The following is a 16613-nucleotide window of genomic DNA, read 5'->3' on the forward strand; positions in this document are numbered from 1 at the left end:
ACTGATGTCTTGAGATGTTGCTTCAATATATCCACATAATTTTCCTACCTCATGATGCCATCTATTTTGTGAAGTTCACCAGTCCCTCCTGCAGCAAAGCAATCCCACAACATGATAATGACACTCCCGTGCTTCACGACTGGAATGGTGTTCTTTGGCTTGCAAGCCTCCCCTTTTTCCTCCAAACATTACGATGGTGATTATGGCCAAACAGTTATATTTTTGTTTCATCAGACCAGAGGACATTTCTCCAAAAAGTATGATCTTGTGTACAGTTGCAAACCGTAGTCTGGCTTTTTTTATGGCGGTTTTGGAACAATGGCTTCTTCCTTGCTGAGCTGCTTTTCAGGTTATGTCGATATAGGACTCGTTTTACTGTGGCTATAGATACTTTTGTACCTGTTTCCTCCAGCATCTTCACAAGGTTCTTTGCTGTTGTTCTGGGATTGATTTGCACTTTTCGCACCAAAGTATGTTCATCTCTCGGAGACAGAACACGTCTCCTTCCTGAGCAGTATGACGTCTGCGTGGTCCAATGGTGTTTATACTTGTGTACTATTGTTTGTACAGATGAAGGTGGTACCTTCAGGCGTTTGGAAATTGCTACCAAGGATGAACCAGACCAATTTTTTTTCTGAGGTCTTGGCGGATTTCTTTTGATTTTCCCTGATGTCAAGCAAAGAGGCAATGAGTTTGAAGGTAGGTCTTGAAATACATCCACAGGTACACCTCCAATTGATTCAAATTATGTCAATTAATCAGAAGCTTCCAAAGCCATGACATAATTTTCTGGAATTTTCCAAGCTGTAAAAGCACAGTCAACTTAGTATATGTGAACTTCTGACCCACTGCAATTGTGATACAGTGAATTAATTATAAGTGAAATAATCTGTCTGTAAACAATTATTGCAACATTGCTTGTGTCTTGCACAAAGTAGATATCCTAACCAACTTTCCAAAACTACATTTTGTCAATAAGACATTTGTGGAGTGGTTGAAAAACGAGTTTTAATGTATTTCAAGTGTATGAAAACGTATCACTTCAACTGTAGATGTAGGTAGAGTTATAAAATTGACTATGCATAGATGATAACAACAGAGAGTAGCAGCGGTGTAAAAGAGGAGAGGGGGGGCATAGATGTATGTATGTGTCTAAAAGATCCAAAATGTCCCAGATAATATACAAATCATGTTAAATAGTTATATTTTCCATCAGTGCAGCAAACTATCAAGTACTGTTGAAAGTCTATTTGATCTGTGGGTATATGACGACACCTAGTGTTCGTAAGGTTGATTTCTCCCTAACCATCATTTTTATCTTCCCCTGGCTGTTCACTGTTTGTTGTGAGTGCTATATTACATAATGTTGCTCATGCGCAAAAGCGCCATGTTGGAGGAAATTGCTGGGAACGAGAAGCGCTGATACAAATCCGTGTTTTGTTATCCAATTTATCTTATGTTTATTTTGAAATTCAAATGATTTCCTTATGTTATTTTAAATGATCGAACAAAGAAGCACGGACGATCAGCACAATTCGAGCGCAAATGCAAGAGCAGAAATACCGCGTTTGCAGGGTATGTGGGTGAGGCCGAGACGGGTGGCTAGCGTAGTTTTGGGAAGCTGGTGCAGTCTGCCTGCCAGCTAGCCAGCGAAATAGCTTAATCGACGGGCTTGAACTGCTTTTGATTAATATCAGGCAAAATAACAGTGGATAGTTAGCTATGTTATCAAGACCATGTGAACTTTTGGACTGAGAATAACAGCTAATTTCTGTTGACTTCTTCGTTTTGAGAAGCCAAAGCCAGCACGTTAGCTAACTGGTTGTAGCAACAATATCATCTTGTGACCGACTACCAGATAATGTTTTATTATTGTGCATTGGGTTACTTTAGTTACCGTAACTAGCTACTGTTGAAATAGCTGACTAAACTCCACTCCGTGGCAGTTGATCAGAAGCATCCTTCACCGTGGAGTTTAGTCCGCTAATTTAGCTGTAATGTTAGACGTGATTTGACCCAAGTCGGCCACAATAGTAGTTTTGACCTATGTGATGCTAGACACAATAAGGATTTGTCACTGGAATTTGTGGTTGCCTTCAAAATACGTTCCCTCCATTTGAAGGTGATGCAAGTGGATACAAATAGTGGAATCGTTACACATTTGATCTAGATAATGTTAAATAAGTTTGGAATGTTGCCATATAAATTGAACAAAAGATAATTACATAATTTGACTTAGAAAAACGAATGTTGAAATCACACTGTGGCTATATTAGACATTAGAATTCCATAACAAAAAAGATTACACTTAGAGTATGAGTATACTCTGAGTATGTTGCAAATACTGCATCATAAATATTTTAAAAATAATTCTGCAGTAATTTTGATGTGTAACTGCAGTTACAGTTCAGTATAACTGCAATTACTGTGTCCAAAATACCACTGTCGACTGCTGTTACTGCACTTTTACTGCAGTTTCAAAACTGCCATTTTTTTGTAAGGGTTGAATTGGGGGCATACTTATAATTCACTGTACAGTACATTTTAATGACCAAAGACATGGCATTTCTACCTTTTTAGATTTTGTGGCATAGAGAAAGTAGACATATCAGACAAGAGGAGGTGATATAAATAATAATCTGAGCAAAGGATAATGTTTTGGGATTTGCACCCTCCAAACATCATTTCCTAAAGATCTTAGTGATGAAATGCCTATGTGTGTTAAGTTGTAAATGTGAACATGAATTAATGCCCCCATTTCTGATTACTCTGATGTGTTTCTTGAGATGTCCTCATTGTGGTTTTACAGACGTGTTTAATACGTTTTATGTACACACCTTTTATTAGAATATTTATGAAATTCACATTGTTATATTTGGTAGCACTTTTTTCCCCCTCGACTCAAACCTCATTCGATGCATTGGAACAGATGTGTGTGGAGCTATGTCTACATAAGGGTGCACATTTTAACAAAAGCTCTGAGGAACAAAAGCTCTGAGGAAGGCCCTCGAGTCCAATAGTATCACTGCTCTTTAATAAGCTTTATCTATCGAGAGCGGTGTGTGGGGTTCTTCTTTTTTCTTATGCGATATTGGTCAAATACACTGAACAAAAATCTAAATGCAACATGCAAGAATTTAAAAGATGTTACTGAGTTACAGTTCATATAAGGAAATCAGTCAATTGAAATAAATTCATTAGGCCCTGGGAATACAGATCTGTTGGTCACAAATACCTTTAAAAAAAATTTTACGGTAGGGAATACACTTTTTTTTAAAGTCAGTATCTGGTGTGACCACTCCTCTTTAATGGCAGCTCGAAGTTGCTGGATATTGGCGGGAACTGGAACACGCTGTTGTACACGTCAGTCCAGACCATCCCAAACATGCTCAATGAGTTATATGTCTGGTGAGTATGCAGGCAACGGAAGAACTGGGACATTTTCAGCTTCTAGGAATTGTGTACAGATCCTTGTGACATGGGGCCATGCATTATCATGCCGAAACATGAGGTGATGGCCGCGGATGAATGGCATGACAATGGGCCTCAGGATCTCGTCACTATCTCTGTGCATTCAAATTGCAATCAATTAATATGCAATTGTATTTGTTGTCCTTAGCTTATGCCTGACAATACCATAACCCCACCACCATGGGCCACTCTTATTCACAATGTTGGCATCAGCAAACCGCTCGCCCACATGACTCGATACATGCTGCCTGCCATTTGCTCGGTACAGTTGAAGCCGGGATTAATCTGTCAAGAACACACTTCACCAGGGTGCCAGTGGCCATCTAAAGTGTTTGCCCACTGAAGTAAGTTACGACGCCAAACTGCAGTTAGGTCAAGCCCCTGGTGAGGACACTGAGCACACAGATGAGCTTCCCTGAGATGGTTTCTGACAGTTTGTGCAGAAATTCTTCAGTTGTGCAAACCCACAGTTTCATCAGCTGTCCGGGTGGCTGGTCTCAGACAATCCCGCATGTGAAGAAGCCGGACTTGGGGGTCATGGGCTGGCGAGGTTACACGTGGTCTGCGGTTGTGAGGCATATTGGATGTACTGCCAAATTCTCTAAAAAGATGTTGTAGGTGGCATATGGTAGAGAAATTAACATAAAATTCTCTGGCAACAGCTCTGGTGGACATTCCTGAATTCAGTATGCCAATTGCACACTCCCTCAATTGGAGAGATCTGTGGCATTGTGTTGTCACAAAACTCCACATTTTAGACTGGCCTTTTATTGTCCCCAGCACTTGATATGCCACACCTGTTAGGTGGCTGGATTATCTTGGCAAAGGAGAAAAGCTCACTAACAGGGATGTAACCAAATTTGTGTTAAAAATTTGAGAGAAATAAGCTTTTTGTGCATATGGAACATTTCTGGGATCTTTTATTTCAGCTCATGTAAAGGGTTGGTTTCATGTTGCGTTTATATTTTTTGTTCAGTGTATGTACAGTGCCATAATAACCCACTCTTGTCCTCTTTTTCCCTTAATCCTAGCCCTTGAAGCGGTGGGTTTTGGGGGCACAGCAAGTGTGAATATCCATTTAATTTTGTTCTGGGATGACTTGGACAACTAGACAACCAGAGTGACAGTGACTGGAGAGGAAACAAACACCCTCTCATATCGAAATCTTTCTTATGCTTTGCTCCACACTATAAACAAGACAAAACAGCAACATTTATAGTTTGGACAAATTTATTTATTGCCTATACGGAGTAGTATACTCTAGTGGTCCTCAGGATGTCTATCACCAACATGCCTACGAGTAACGATGCTTGCCTGAGCATTGTACACAGCTTGATGTGTCATAGGCAAGGGGCAGAGAGTGAGACCTTTGCCAAGCGAGCAATAGAAAGTCTAGTGAAAAAGCTGAAGGAGAAGAAGGATGAACTGGACTCCCTTATCACAGCCATCACCACCAATGGAGCTCACCCCAGCAAGTGTGTCACCATCCAGCGGACTCTGGATGGCCGCCTGCAGGTAGGGAGTACACCACTATCTGGGGATCAAGGGTGTATTTACTAGGGCACACCGAAGCAAAACATGTAGTAACAGAAAATGTTTTGCAACCAAAACAATCCTTTGTCATTGTTCAAGTTAGTCCCGTTTGCTTCTTTGGTTCTTAGTGAACCTAGTGAATATACCCCTGGGATAAGCGGCAAAGGTTAAAATGGCGAGATGAGATGGCATTATGAGTGGGAATCTTGTAAAAGTGGAAAGTATAGGGTATGAGACCTGTTAGCACTTTTGGGTGAAGAAGAAAGTATTTATTTAGTTAAATCAATGGGTTTAATCTTATGTTCTCAGGTAGCAGGGCGTAAAGGGTTCCCCCACGTGATCTACACTCGGTTGTGGAGATGGCCCGATCTGCATAAAAATGAACTGAAGCATGTCAAATACTGCCAGTTTGCGTTTGACCTGAAGTGTGACAACGTCTGCGTGAACCCCTACCACTATGACCGGGTGGTGTCTCCGGGTATTGGTGAGTGCACTGATGCCTCTGGGGTTAGTTTATTTTTTTACTGTTTAACTCTTTTGAGTGATCTTTTTCATTTTATTTCACAGACCTATCAAGCTTGACTCTTACCAGCACAGGTAAGTTACCTCTGTTTTGATAATTCCGTTAAAAAAGTATACAACTATCTTCTGTTAATGTATGTTTTGTTTGTTGTTGACTTGTATCATGACTGCTGCTCTCTATGTGCTCTCAGCTACCAGCCTGGGACTGATGGTTAAAGATGAGTATGACTTTGATGGCCAGCCCCAGCTGCCCCCCATGGACGGGGGTCACTCCCTCCAAACCATCCAGCATCCTCCCTCCAGCCGAGTTGGGCCCCCCTCGGAGCCCTTCAGCACCGCTGGCCTGCTGCCCCTCGCTGATGCCCGCACCACCTCCGCCTTCCCCAGCATCTCTGTTGGATCTGGAAGTGAGGGCCTACTCCACCACCCTATCCACTTTATCTCCCCTAATTTTATGGCTCTTTGTATCCTCCTCACCCAAATCATTAGAGGTCATAGGCAAGGTTTGGGTGGTATATTTGGCTACAGCTTATCTACTTGTGGCTTGTTGACAGAAGAGGACAACACCCCTAAATTAGTCATCTCACAGTAATGTCAAACTCATTCTGCAATGTAATGGCTTAGGAAAAGGAACCTATTATGTTGCCCACCTGTGGTCACGTTCTCTTTTCCCGCTCATTGGCTATTATTTACACCCAACTTTCCCAGACCCTCTTTGAAATGTATCGCAGCTCATTTACTAGCTGTATGGACAGTGTCGAAGTGTGGCTCTCCCTACAATTCTCATCTGGAAGAATCCACCTGTGCCCTTACAGATGCCACCTCCACCTGGACGAGAAACAGCAGCTTCATGCCCAACATGCCTCAACATCAGAATGGGCACCTGCAACACCACCCACCCATGCCTCATCCAGGGCACTACTGTGAGTCCATGCCACCATCAAGATTACTCTCTGTAGTAGTAGAACATGCATTTCACTTTTAGAACATATAATGCCCGCAACTCAGAACTGGGTTGAAGGAGTTACGTTCCAAGATTTAACATTGCTGCTTTCATGTCACCTTCGTAGGGCCTGTGCACAACGAGCATGGCTTCCAGCCCCCCATATCCAACCATCCAGGTAAGTGAAGCACAACACCTATATTCACCCGACAAGATGTTCAGAGTGCCATAAGTGGGTCTGGAGAGGACTGAGTTTGGGGTGTTGTTGCTGCGGTCTGTTGCAGCGCCCGATTACTGGTGCTCCACCGCTTACTTTGAGATGGACGTGCAGGTGGGCGAGACCTTCAAGGTGCCCTCCACTTGCCCTGTCGTGACCGTGGACGGCTACGTGGACCCTTCAGGTGGAGACCGCTTCTGTCTGGGCCAGCTGAGCAACGTCCACCGGACAGAGGCCATTGAAAGAGCCAGGTACTGCGTCCCAGCCTCCTACCCCCCCTTACCGTTTAACTATGATGAGCTTCTAGCTCTGAATGGAGGTGAATTCATGACATTGCCAGAAGAGTATGGTCACCCCACTGATAATAACTGCTTTTTTTTTCACTTCAAGGCTCCACATCGGGAAGGGGATCCAGCTGGAGTGCAAAGGTGAAGGGGACGTGTGGGTTCGTTGCCATAGCGACCATGCAGTGTTTGTGCAGAGCTACTACCTGGACAGGGAAGCTGGCCGTGCCCCCGGCGACGCCGTGCACAAGATCTACCCCAGCGCCTACATCAAGGGAGGTTCCAACTCCTCTGTTTGCTTAGCTTTACCAATGTGTTCATTGTGTTGTTATCCACCCCCTGGTGTCCAAGCTATGAATTGCATGTAGCTGGTAGTAAATGTACACTACATGACCAAAAGTATGTGGACACCTACTCGATTATCTCATTCCAAAATCATTGGTATTAATATGGAGTTGGTCCCCCTTTGCTGCTATAACAGCCTCCACTTTTCTGGGAAGGCTTTCCACTAATGTTGGAACATTGCTGCGCTTCCTTCAATTCAGTCACAAGAGCATTAGTGAGGTCAGGCACTGATGTTGGGTGATTATGCCTGGCTTGCAGTCGGCGTTCCAATTCATCCCAAAGGTGTTAGATGGGGTTGAGGTCAGGGCTCTGCAGGCCAGTCAAGTTCTTCTACATCGATCTCAACAAACCATTTCTGTATGGACCTCGCTTTGTGCAAGGGGGCATTGTCATGCTGAAACAGGAAAGGCCTTCCCCAAACTTGAAGCACAGAATATTCTAGAATGCTATTGCTGTAGCGTTAAGATTTCCCTTCACTGGAACTAAGGGGCCTAGGTCGAATCATGAAAACCAGCCCCATACCATTATTCATCCTCCACCAAACTTTACAGTTGGCACTATGCATTGGGGCAGGTAGCGTTCTCCTGGCATCCACCAAACCCATATTCATCCGTCGGACTTTCAGGTGGTGAAGCATGATTCATCACTCCAGAGAAAGCGTTTTCACTGCTGCTGAGTCCAATGCCAGCGAGCTTTACACCACTGCATCGCGCATGGTGATCCTAGGCTTGTGTGCAACTTCTCAGCCATGGAAACTAATTTCATGAAGCTCCCGACTAACAGTTATTGTGCTGATATTGCTTCCAGAGGCAGTTTGAAACTCGGGCCGTGAGTGTTGCAACCGAGGACAGACGATTTTTACACGCTATGCGCTTCAGCACTCAGCGGCCACATTCATTGAGCTTGTGTGGCCTACCACTTCTACGGCTGAGCAGTTGTGGTTCCGAGATGTTTCCACTTCACAATAACAGTGCTCCCAGTTAATGGGGCAGCTCTACCATGGCAGAAATTTGACGTACTGACTTGTTGGATAGGTGGCAATGTTTGTCTATGGAGATTGTATGGCTGTGTTCTCGATTTTATACACCTGTCAGCAACGGGTGTGGCTGAAGTAGTCTAATTCACTAATTTGAAGGGGTGTCCACATACACTATATATATGTTGGTTTTTGTTTGTTCCCCTTCCCAGGTGTTTGACCTGCATCAGTGCCACAGGCAAATGCAGCAGCAGGCTGCGACGGCGCAGGCGGCAGCCGCAGCTCAGGCTGCCTCTATTGCTGGGAACATCTCTGGGCCAGGCTCCGTGGGAGGCATCGCTCCCGCCATCAGTAAGCAGCACAACACTTCCCTCCCTTGAGCAACACGCACATACTCCCACAGACAGAACACTTGGCTGCTATTGACTCGCACACAACTTCAAACCTGTTACATCACTCATTCCACTTTTCTAATAGATATATACAATGCTCACATAGCCCATTCTAAAGTAATTTACGAATTATCACATCAAAATGCAACATCGGTCAGTCATTGACGATCCGTAGGAATCCATACCAGTTCTGTAGTTCAGATACCTCATCAGTGTGGATGTATACTGTTGAGACGGAGGGAGGAGGGGAGGTATATCAATGTAATGGAACCCAACTCGGGCTCACTCTCTCCTCACCCAGGCCTTTCGGCAGCAGCCGGCATCGGTGTGGACGACCTGAGGAGACTGTGCATCCTGCGCATGAGCTTTGTCAAGGGCTGGGGTCCCGATTACCCCCGGACGAGTATCAAGGAGACCCCCTGCTGGATTGAGATCCACCTACACCGCGCCCTCCAGCTACTGGACGAGGTGCTGCACACCATGCCCATCGCTGACCCCCAACCCTTGGACTGAACCACCAGACTGACCCCTCCCCTGTGACACTTCAGTATGAGAGAACTTGGAATAAGGCGGGGTAGGGGACAGGAGAGACGCCCTGTTTAGCTATACAAGTAAACAAAGACTTGTTTCTCTCTATAGGTCGTTCCTCTTCTTTTGCCTTCATATTGTCAAGTACGTCCAGGTCAGGACAGAGTCTCTGATGAAGAAAGGGGGCTACTCTTCTCAATCGCCCTGGTGCCCTTCACCAGTGATCCCATCTGGGTAACCTATGCAGTGTTTTCCACAAGCACATGGAGTATTCAGCCAAATAGAAAAAGTAGCCAGCCAGGCTCCCCTGGATTTGTTTTCTGCAGAACAAGCTCTATTTTGGTGGTCTCTGATACATTCTAATGCCTTGATTTCATACAAAATACACAGCAAAATGATTGCATACTTTGAGGTTACCTCCCAGATTGGAAGAGTGTTTATAATTTAAATGACTGAATTTAAGTATTGTTAGCTGTTTAGGATATCGATCATATGATCAGGACTATTTTCTAAGTAAGAACATAAAACCTCTCAACATTTAACCTGCCTTCTCTTGAGCTTAAAGTATTTTACTGCAAGATATGAATTGCCACAATTGTTTGTTCTTCAGATTATATTTTATTAAAACAGAAAAATGAAGTAAATAGCCCATTTTTTAAATAAATTTAAGGTTAAATGCCAAATTAAACATGTGTTGAGCACTTTTGTCAAATTACAAAATAGGTCTCTAAAATGAACAATAGGCTCAATTAAGTTCTGGGTCCATAGGTGTTAAGAGAAGAGAGAGACAAGATAAGTTACTGAAAGAATTTCAACAAGTGTTCAACTATCTTTCTGAATTGCAGTATGTAATTTATAGTAAAACTCATAGTTAACCTAATGTCAGTTTGTGACAAGATAAGCTAGTATAGTTTAGACAATTATTGTACCATCTAAACCGCTGTGAAATCTAATTTCCATGACCATAAATATTATTTCAGCTGTTCGAAAACTAATCTTAATGGGAACCATCTTCCACTTCTGAGACCTTTTTTAAATGTATTTTTTTATAACCCCCCCCCTCCCCGGAGACGACATCTTTTTTTGTTTTTACAGGTTTTCTTCTACATTTATACAGTGCTTTCATAAAGTATTCAGACCCCTTGACTTTTCCCACATTTTGTTACATTACAGCCTTATTCTAAAATGGATCAAATAAAAAAAATCAGCAATCTGCACACAACACCCCAATATGACAAAGCAAAAACAGGTTTAGACATTATACTATACTATTGTATCAAAAAAACAAAATACATTCACATAAGTATTCAGACCCTTTGCTATGAGACTAGAAATTGAGCTCAGATGCATCTTATTTCCATTGATCATCCTTGAAGTTTGAAAGGCACACACCTGTCTATATAAGGTCCCACAGTTGACAGTGCATGTCAGTGCAAAAACCAAGCCATGAGGTCAAAGGAATTGTAGAGCTCAGAGAGGATTGTGTAGGGCGGCAAGCTGAGATCTACTGCTCAGATTTTCTTTTCACATTAACCTCACACAAACAGTTTTGTAGGAATGAGGTTTGGGCAGTAAGCCTAATATATTATCACAGCATACTGGCTATATGATTGGCCTGCCAATATTGTTAATCAGACCATACTATATTTCAAAACTCGAGCTTTGTTAACAAAATAGATCAGTTGGTTTAGCACTTGTGAGGCACCGTGGAGCATGAATTGAAATAATTCGCTTTTTTATTTTACTGGACTGATGGAACCTGCATCTGATGGTCGAGGTCAAATCACAATGTCAGTGATCTTCAGGTCGAAAAGTCGGAGCTCTAGAAAGATGCCCAAGTTTCCGACTTGGAATTCGGAGTTGGATGACCGTACTGAACGATTTTTCCCAACTGCCTCTCGCTCCCTCCCTTTCCTCTGGTGAGACTGACCAGAGAGGGGACACAGTCTTCCACCTGATGGCGAAACTCGAGTCGCATTGCATCTGCCTCATTCACAAATTCATGTTGTTCCTATAACCAGAGAAAGTAAAATTCCTTCAAATTAAAATCGACACAAGCTGCAGGGCTATCGATGCTTGGCTACTCATTCATTGCAGATGCAGCACGAGCGAAATACGGAGAAGTGCATTTTGTAGGTGTTGAATAAAAACAGTGACAGTGATGAATATAAACTTAAACATGAACTCACTCATAAAAACAGCAGCTCTTTGCTGTATTCGTTGACAGTCTCTCTGTGTTCATGGTTTTAAAAGTGATTAAATCTTACGTAGGCTAGTAGCCTATTAAACTTGGCTGTGGCCAGGGTCATGGAAGCTCTGTAGCCACCGTGATTTGAGCTAACTGAATGGGCAGTGCAGTAGGTGCACTCGATTTAGTCACAGATTCGTCAGTCTGCAGAGTAGGCAGTGTTTGTCTCATGGGAACACTTTGCTTACCTGGTGCGCAGGACTTTTGAATCAAGTGCACCTATCTGTGAGCTGCTCTGACAGCTGGTGCTTAAAGTTAGAGAGGGAGACATGAGTCACCAGCTTCAGTGATTTTTGCAATTCGTTCCAATCATTGGCAGCAGAGAACTGGAAGGAAAGGCGGCCAAAAGAGGAATTGGCTTTGGGTGTGACCAGTGAAATATACCTGCTGGAGTGGGTGCTACGGTTGGGTGCTGCTCTAGTGACCAGTGAGCTGAGATAACGCTGGGCTTTATAGATGACATGGAGCCAGTGGGTTTGGCGATGAATATGAAGCAAGGGCCAGCAAACAGGTCGCAGTGGTGGGTAGTATATGGGGCTTTGGTGATCTTTTTTAAAATGTTTATCCCTTTTTCTCCCCAATTTCGCGGTATCCAATTGTTGTAGTAGCTACTATCGTGTCTCATCGCTACAACTCCCGTACGGGCTCGGGAGAGACGAAGGTTGAAAGTCATGCGTCCTCCGATACACAACCCAACCAGCCGCACTGCTTCTTAACACAGCGCACAACCACGTTGTTGGTTAGGGCTTGTAAGTAAGAATTTCACTGTAAGGCATACACCTGTTGATTTCGACGCACGTGACAAATAAACTTTGATTTGAACCACCTATGAAGAAATTGCCTGTAATATCCAAGGGTTACCGTTAGACTGAAAAGTGGTCCTCTGTAGCTCAGTTGGTAGAACATTGCACTTGCAATGCCAGAATATTGGGTTTGATCTCCAGGACCACCCATATGTAAAATTTATGCATGCATTACTGTAAGTTGCTTTGGAAAAAAAGTGTCTGCTACATGGCACTTATTATTATTATATGCAGTCAAGACATTTGAGAGCATCTCAACATGTCTATTATCTGCCAAGTTTCCATGCCAAATGTTCTTTGTCATCAAACTGATTTATCTGATTATTAGTTGAAAGGTTGCCCAATAGCCCAAATGTTTTTCAAAATGTTTTGTTAAGTAATGGGCCATAGAGCCAAGATGTGCCACACCTATTGAAACTGAGGGCGCTCGTTCCCCTACAATTTGATCAATATTTATTATAAAACTATACAATACAAATACAGAATTGATACCATTAGTGACCTCTTAAAACAATTGGTGCATAATGCCACTGCCGTAGATGGGAAAGAGTAGAACGTCTTGAAATGCCTGCAGTATCTATGGTGTTGTTATTAATTATACCCAGCGGGCAAAACTGGTTGCAACAACATCATTATGACGTCTTTTATGAAATCATGGTCAAGTTGAATACTAGTTGTATTAGAAAGTTTTTGTATCGCTTTTAGCAACCAGAAACATGTATCTTTACCTTGTTGTAACCTGGTTATCTGACCAAATGAAAATATGATGGAATCCCCACAAAGTCTTGATCTCATCATGAGAAAGACATCTTTACCTGCTTGTAACAGTGATCAGTTGGTTGTAAAGTGTGCCCACTGGGTATTTTGCTTCAGGTGGGATGTACAAGTGACAACAGGAAGAACTGACAAATCCACTGACTCCCAAACAGATGTGGTTCGAAAGAAAATATTTTCAATTTATTGGATTCAGGAAAAAACACTGTGCTCTTAAAGTTACATCAGAATGTGCATACTTCAATGGTTCTTCCTGTGTAATCTCCTCTCCAACTTCAGTATATCCCGCTCTCTCTGTCTCTTTTCCACTCTGGCCAGAGTTTGTTGCACATTCTTGCAAGGCACCTCTGTTTTAGATCTATGCAAAAGGGAGAGAGAAACAAAAGACAGCTGTACATGGTATGAACATGTTGCTAACTAATAGCTCATTTTGAAAGAAGAAAAAAAGAAAATCAACTCAGAATAGTTTGCTCTAAAATATGAACACTTGTACTGTAAATCAGTTCTGGCACCTTTTTTATTCCTCTTCAAGCATTACTGAACGTGTCAGAATTAGAGGCTTAGAAATAAATTCAATTTCAGTATTGGGTCAGTATTTCAGTCACATTGATGTTCGGGCCTTTCTTTTATTGAAATGGTATAAAATGTTATATTCAGAAAATACACTGCTCAAAAAAAAAAGGGAACACTAAAATAACACATCCTAGATCTGAATGAATGAAATATTCTTATTAAATACTTTTTTAATTACATAGTTGAATGTGCTGACAAAATCACATAAAAATTATCAATGGAAATCAAATGTATCAACCCATGGAGGTCTGGATTTGGAGCCACACTCAAATTAAAGTGGAAAACCACACTACAGGATGATTCAACTTTGATGTAATGTCCTTAAAACAAGTCAAAATGAGGCTCAGTAGTGTGTGTGGCCTCCACGTGCCTGTATGACCTCCCTACAATGCCTGGGCATGCTCATGACTCCGTCTCATGCTACCACTAGAGTGAAAGCACGGCCAGCATTCAAAAGTGACCAAAACATCAGCCAGGAAGCATAGGAACTGAGAAGTGGTCTTTGGTCACCACCTGCAGAATCACTCCTTTTTTGGGGGTGTCTTGCTATAATTGCCTATAATTTCCACCTGTTGTCTATTCCATTTGCACAACAGCATGTGGAATTTATTGTCACAGTGTTGCTTCCTAAGTGGACAGTTTGATTTCACAGAAGTGTGATTGACTTGGAGTTACATTGTGTTGTTTAAGTGTTCCCTTTATTTTTTTGAGCAGTGTATATTGATCATGAAGGAAGGGGTTTTAATCCTCTTAAGGATCCGCCCCTTTTTTACATTTTTGCCTAAAATGACATTCCCAAATCTAACTGCCTGTAGCTCGGCAAGGATATGCATAGTCTTAATACCATTTGAAAGGAAACACTTTGAAGTTTGTGGAAATGTGAAAGGAATGTAGGAGAATATAACACAAGACATCTGGAAAAAGATAATACAATTTTTGTATTTTTTTGTACCCTCATCTTTGAAATGCAAGAGAAAGGCCATAATGTATTAGTCCAACCCAGGTGCAATTTAGATTTTGGTGACAAATGGCAGCAGTGTATAACATTTTAGACTGATCCAATGAAACATTGTATTTATGTTCAAGATATTGTACCAAGACTGCCCAAATGTGCCTAATTTGTTTATTAATAACTTTTCATGTTCAAAATTGTGCACTCTCCTCAAACAATCGCATGGTATTCTTTCACTGTACTAGCTACTGTAAATTGGACAGTGCAGTTAGCTTAAATTCTTGTTAATCTTTCTGCCAATATCAGATATATCTATGTCCTGGCCAAGCATGACTCCAATATTAAGTTTGCTGGCGACACAGTAGTGGTAGGCCTGATCACTGACAATGATGAGACAGCCAATTGCAGGCCTGGGCAAATATTTTCCATGGAGAGCCACATTAGAATATATTTTTGCCTTCGCGGGCCAGAATCATATTACAGGATTATACCACATGTGTATGATTGTGTTGACAGATATATCTACTGTAAATCACATATAGATATGCTAATTATTTTACTTTAACATGCACAGAAAGAAACCACATCCATGTTCTCTATTTGGTAGGTATTTTCATTATTAAACATGCAATGTATTACACATAGAGAAAAGTACACTGTGAATTCAGCACCACAGACAGAACTCTTGTTAATGGGTATGAACAAAAACACAAGAAAGAGAGAGCTCAACATTACAATTAAACTACACAATCAGTGTGAGGAGTGAAGTCTCTGATGGGCATTGACTAGAGCAGTGAAGTCAGGTATATTATCTGACGTCACTATGCGCAGAATTGCTGAGAGGTGAGAGTCAGTAAGAGATGATCTGTGCCTTGACTTGTTATATTTCTTTACTGAAAATGTCTGTTCACATACCTAGGTTGACCCAAACAGAACAAACATCTTATGAGCATGACTCCTAATCTTTGGAAAGTTTTGTTCATCGAGAGATGCATAGAACCTTGTCAGTGACGTTGTTTTGAATAGTTCTCCAATCACTGCGTCAGACTGAAGAACGATAAGCTCAAGTTGCGGGTCAGTGGGAGCATTATCCACATTGAAGGTGAAAGGAGAGGAAACCAACAGTATGTCATTTTCCAACACTTTGAAATCCTCAAAACGACGAGAAAACTCACCGTTCAAAGCACGCAGCAGCGATGTATACTTCTCCCACTGGTCATCTGATAGGGAACAGACTAGTAGCGTCGGAAGGTGGGTGAGATTGTTGGCTTCTACTTGACAGGTCAGGAGGAGTAATTTTCAATTGAAGGCTTTGACATGGCTGTACATTTGATGTGCAAAAAGGCCCTTCCCTTGAAGTTTGGAATTTAGGGCCATGATGTCCACGGTGAAGCCAAAATCAGTCATCCATTCTTTATCTTGCAGTTGAGGGAATTCCACATTTTCCTTTCATTTGCAAAAACTCAGCAATTTCCAACTTCAAGTCTCACTCCATTTTAAGCACCTTACCCAAACTCAGCCATCTCACGTTTGTGTGGTAGGGGAGATCTGCATGACCCGACTCTCTTCCAACAGTGAGACAAACTGCCTGTAGTTTAAAAATTTTGCTCTTATGAAGTGTACGACTTTGACTGTATCCACAACATGGCTTATTTTCAGAACACATTTACAGAGCACCTCCTGATGAATAATGCAATGCAGGAAAATTATTTTCTGATCTGAGTTCAGCTCAGCTACTTGGTCTTGTAGCCTTTTCAAAAGGACAATGTTCTCTCCTGACAAGTTTGGGCACCTATCAGTGGTCACACTGGATAACAGGCCCACATTAACATCGACGGGGCTGTAGTGGAGCGGGTCGAGAGTTTCAAGTTCCTTGGTGTCCACATCACCAACAAACTATCATGGTCCAAACACACCAAGACAGTCGTGAAAAGTGCACGACAACACCTTTTCCCCCTTAGGAGACTGAAAAGATTTGGCATGGGTCGCCAGATCCTCAAAAAGTTATACGGCTGCACCATCAAGAACATCTTGACCTGTTGCATCACCTTC

At 42.3% G+C, this 16613-nt stretch overlaps 1 protein-coding gene and 1 pseudogene across 1 annotated transcript in view; one reads left to right on the forward strand and one right to left on the reverse strand.

Moving 5' to 3' along the window:
- The first annotated feature begins 1378 nt into the window (after positions 1 to 1378).
- On the forward strand, positions 1379 to 11280 carry LOC135514432 (mothers against decapentaplegic homolog 4-like; annotated as a pseudogene).
- A 1863-nt stretch (positions 11281 to 13143) lies between these two features.
- Positions 13144 to 16613, reverse strand: part of LOC135513667 (HERV-H LTR-associating protein 1) — an 83613-nt gene continuing 80143 nt past the window's right edge. The window contains exon 16 of the mRNA XM_064936522.1: positions 13144 to 13394. Coding sequence (XP_064792594.1) covers positions 13312 to 13394 — 83 coding nt within the window. The 3' untranslated portion in view covers positions 13144 to 13311. The remainder of the gene's footprint in view (positions 13395 to 16613) is intronic.

This window comes from Oncorhynchus masou, chromosome 25 (genome assembly GCF_036934945.1).
Source record: "Oncorhynchus masou masou isolate Uvic2021 chromosome 25, UVic_Omas_1.1, whole genome shotgun sequence".
In the NCBI taxonomy this organism is placed as follows: Eukaryota; Metazoa; Chordata; class Actinopteri; order Salmoniformes; family Salmonidae; genus Oncorhynchus; species Oncorhynchus masou.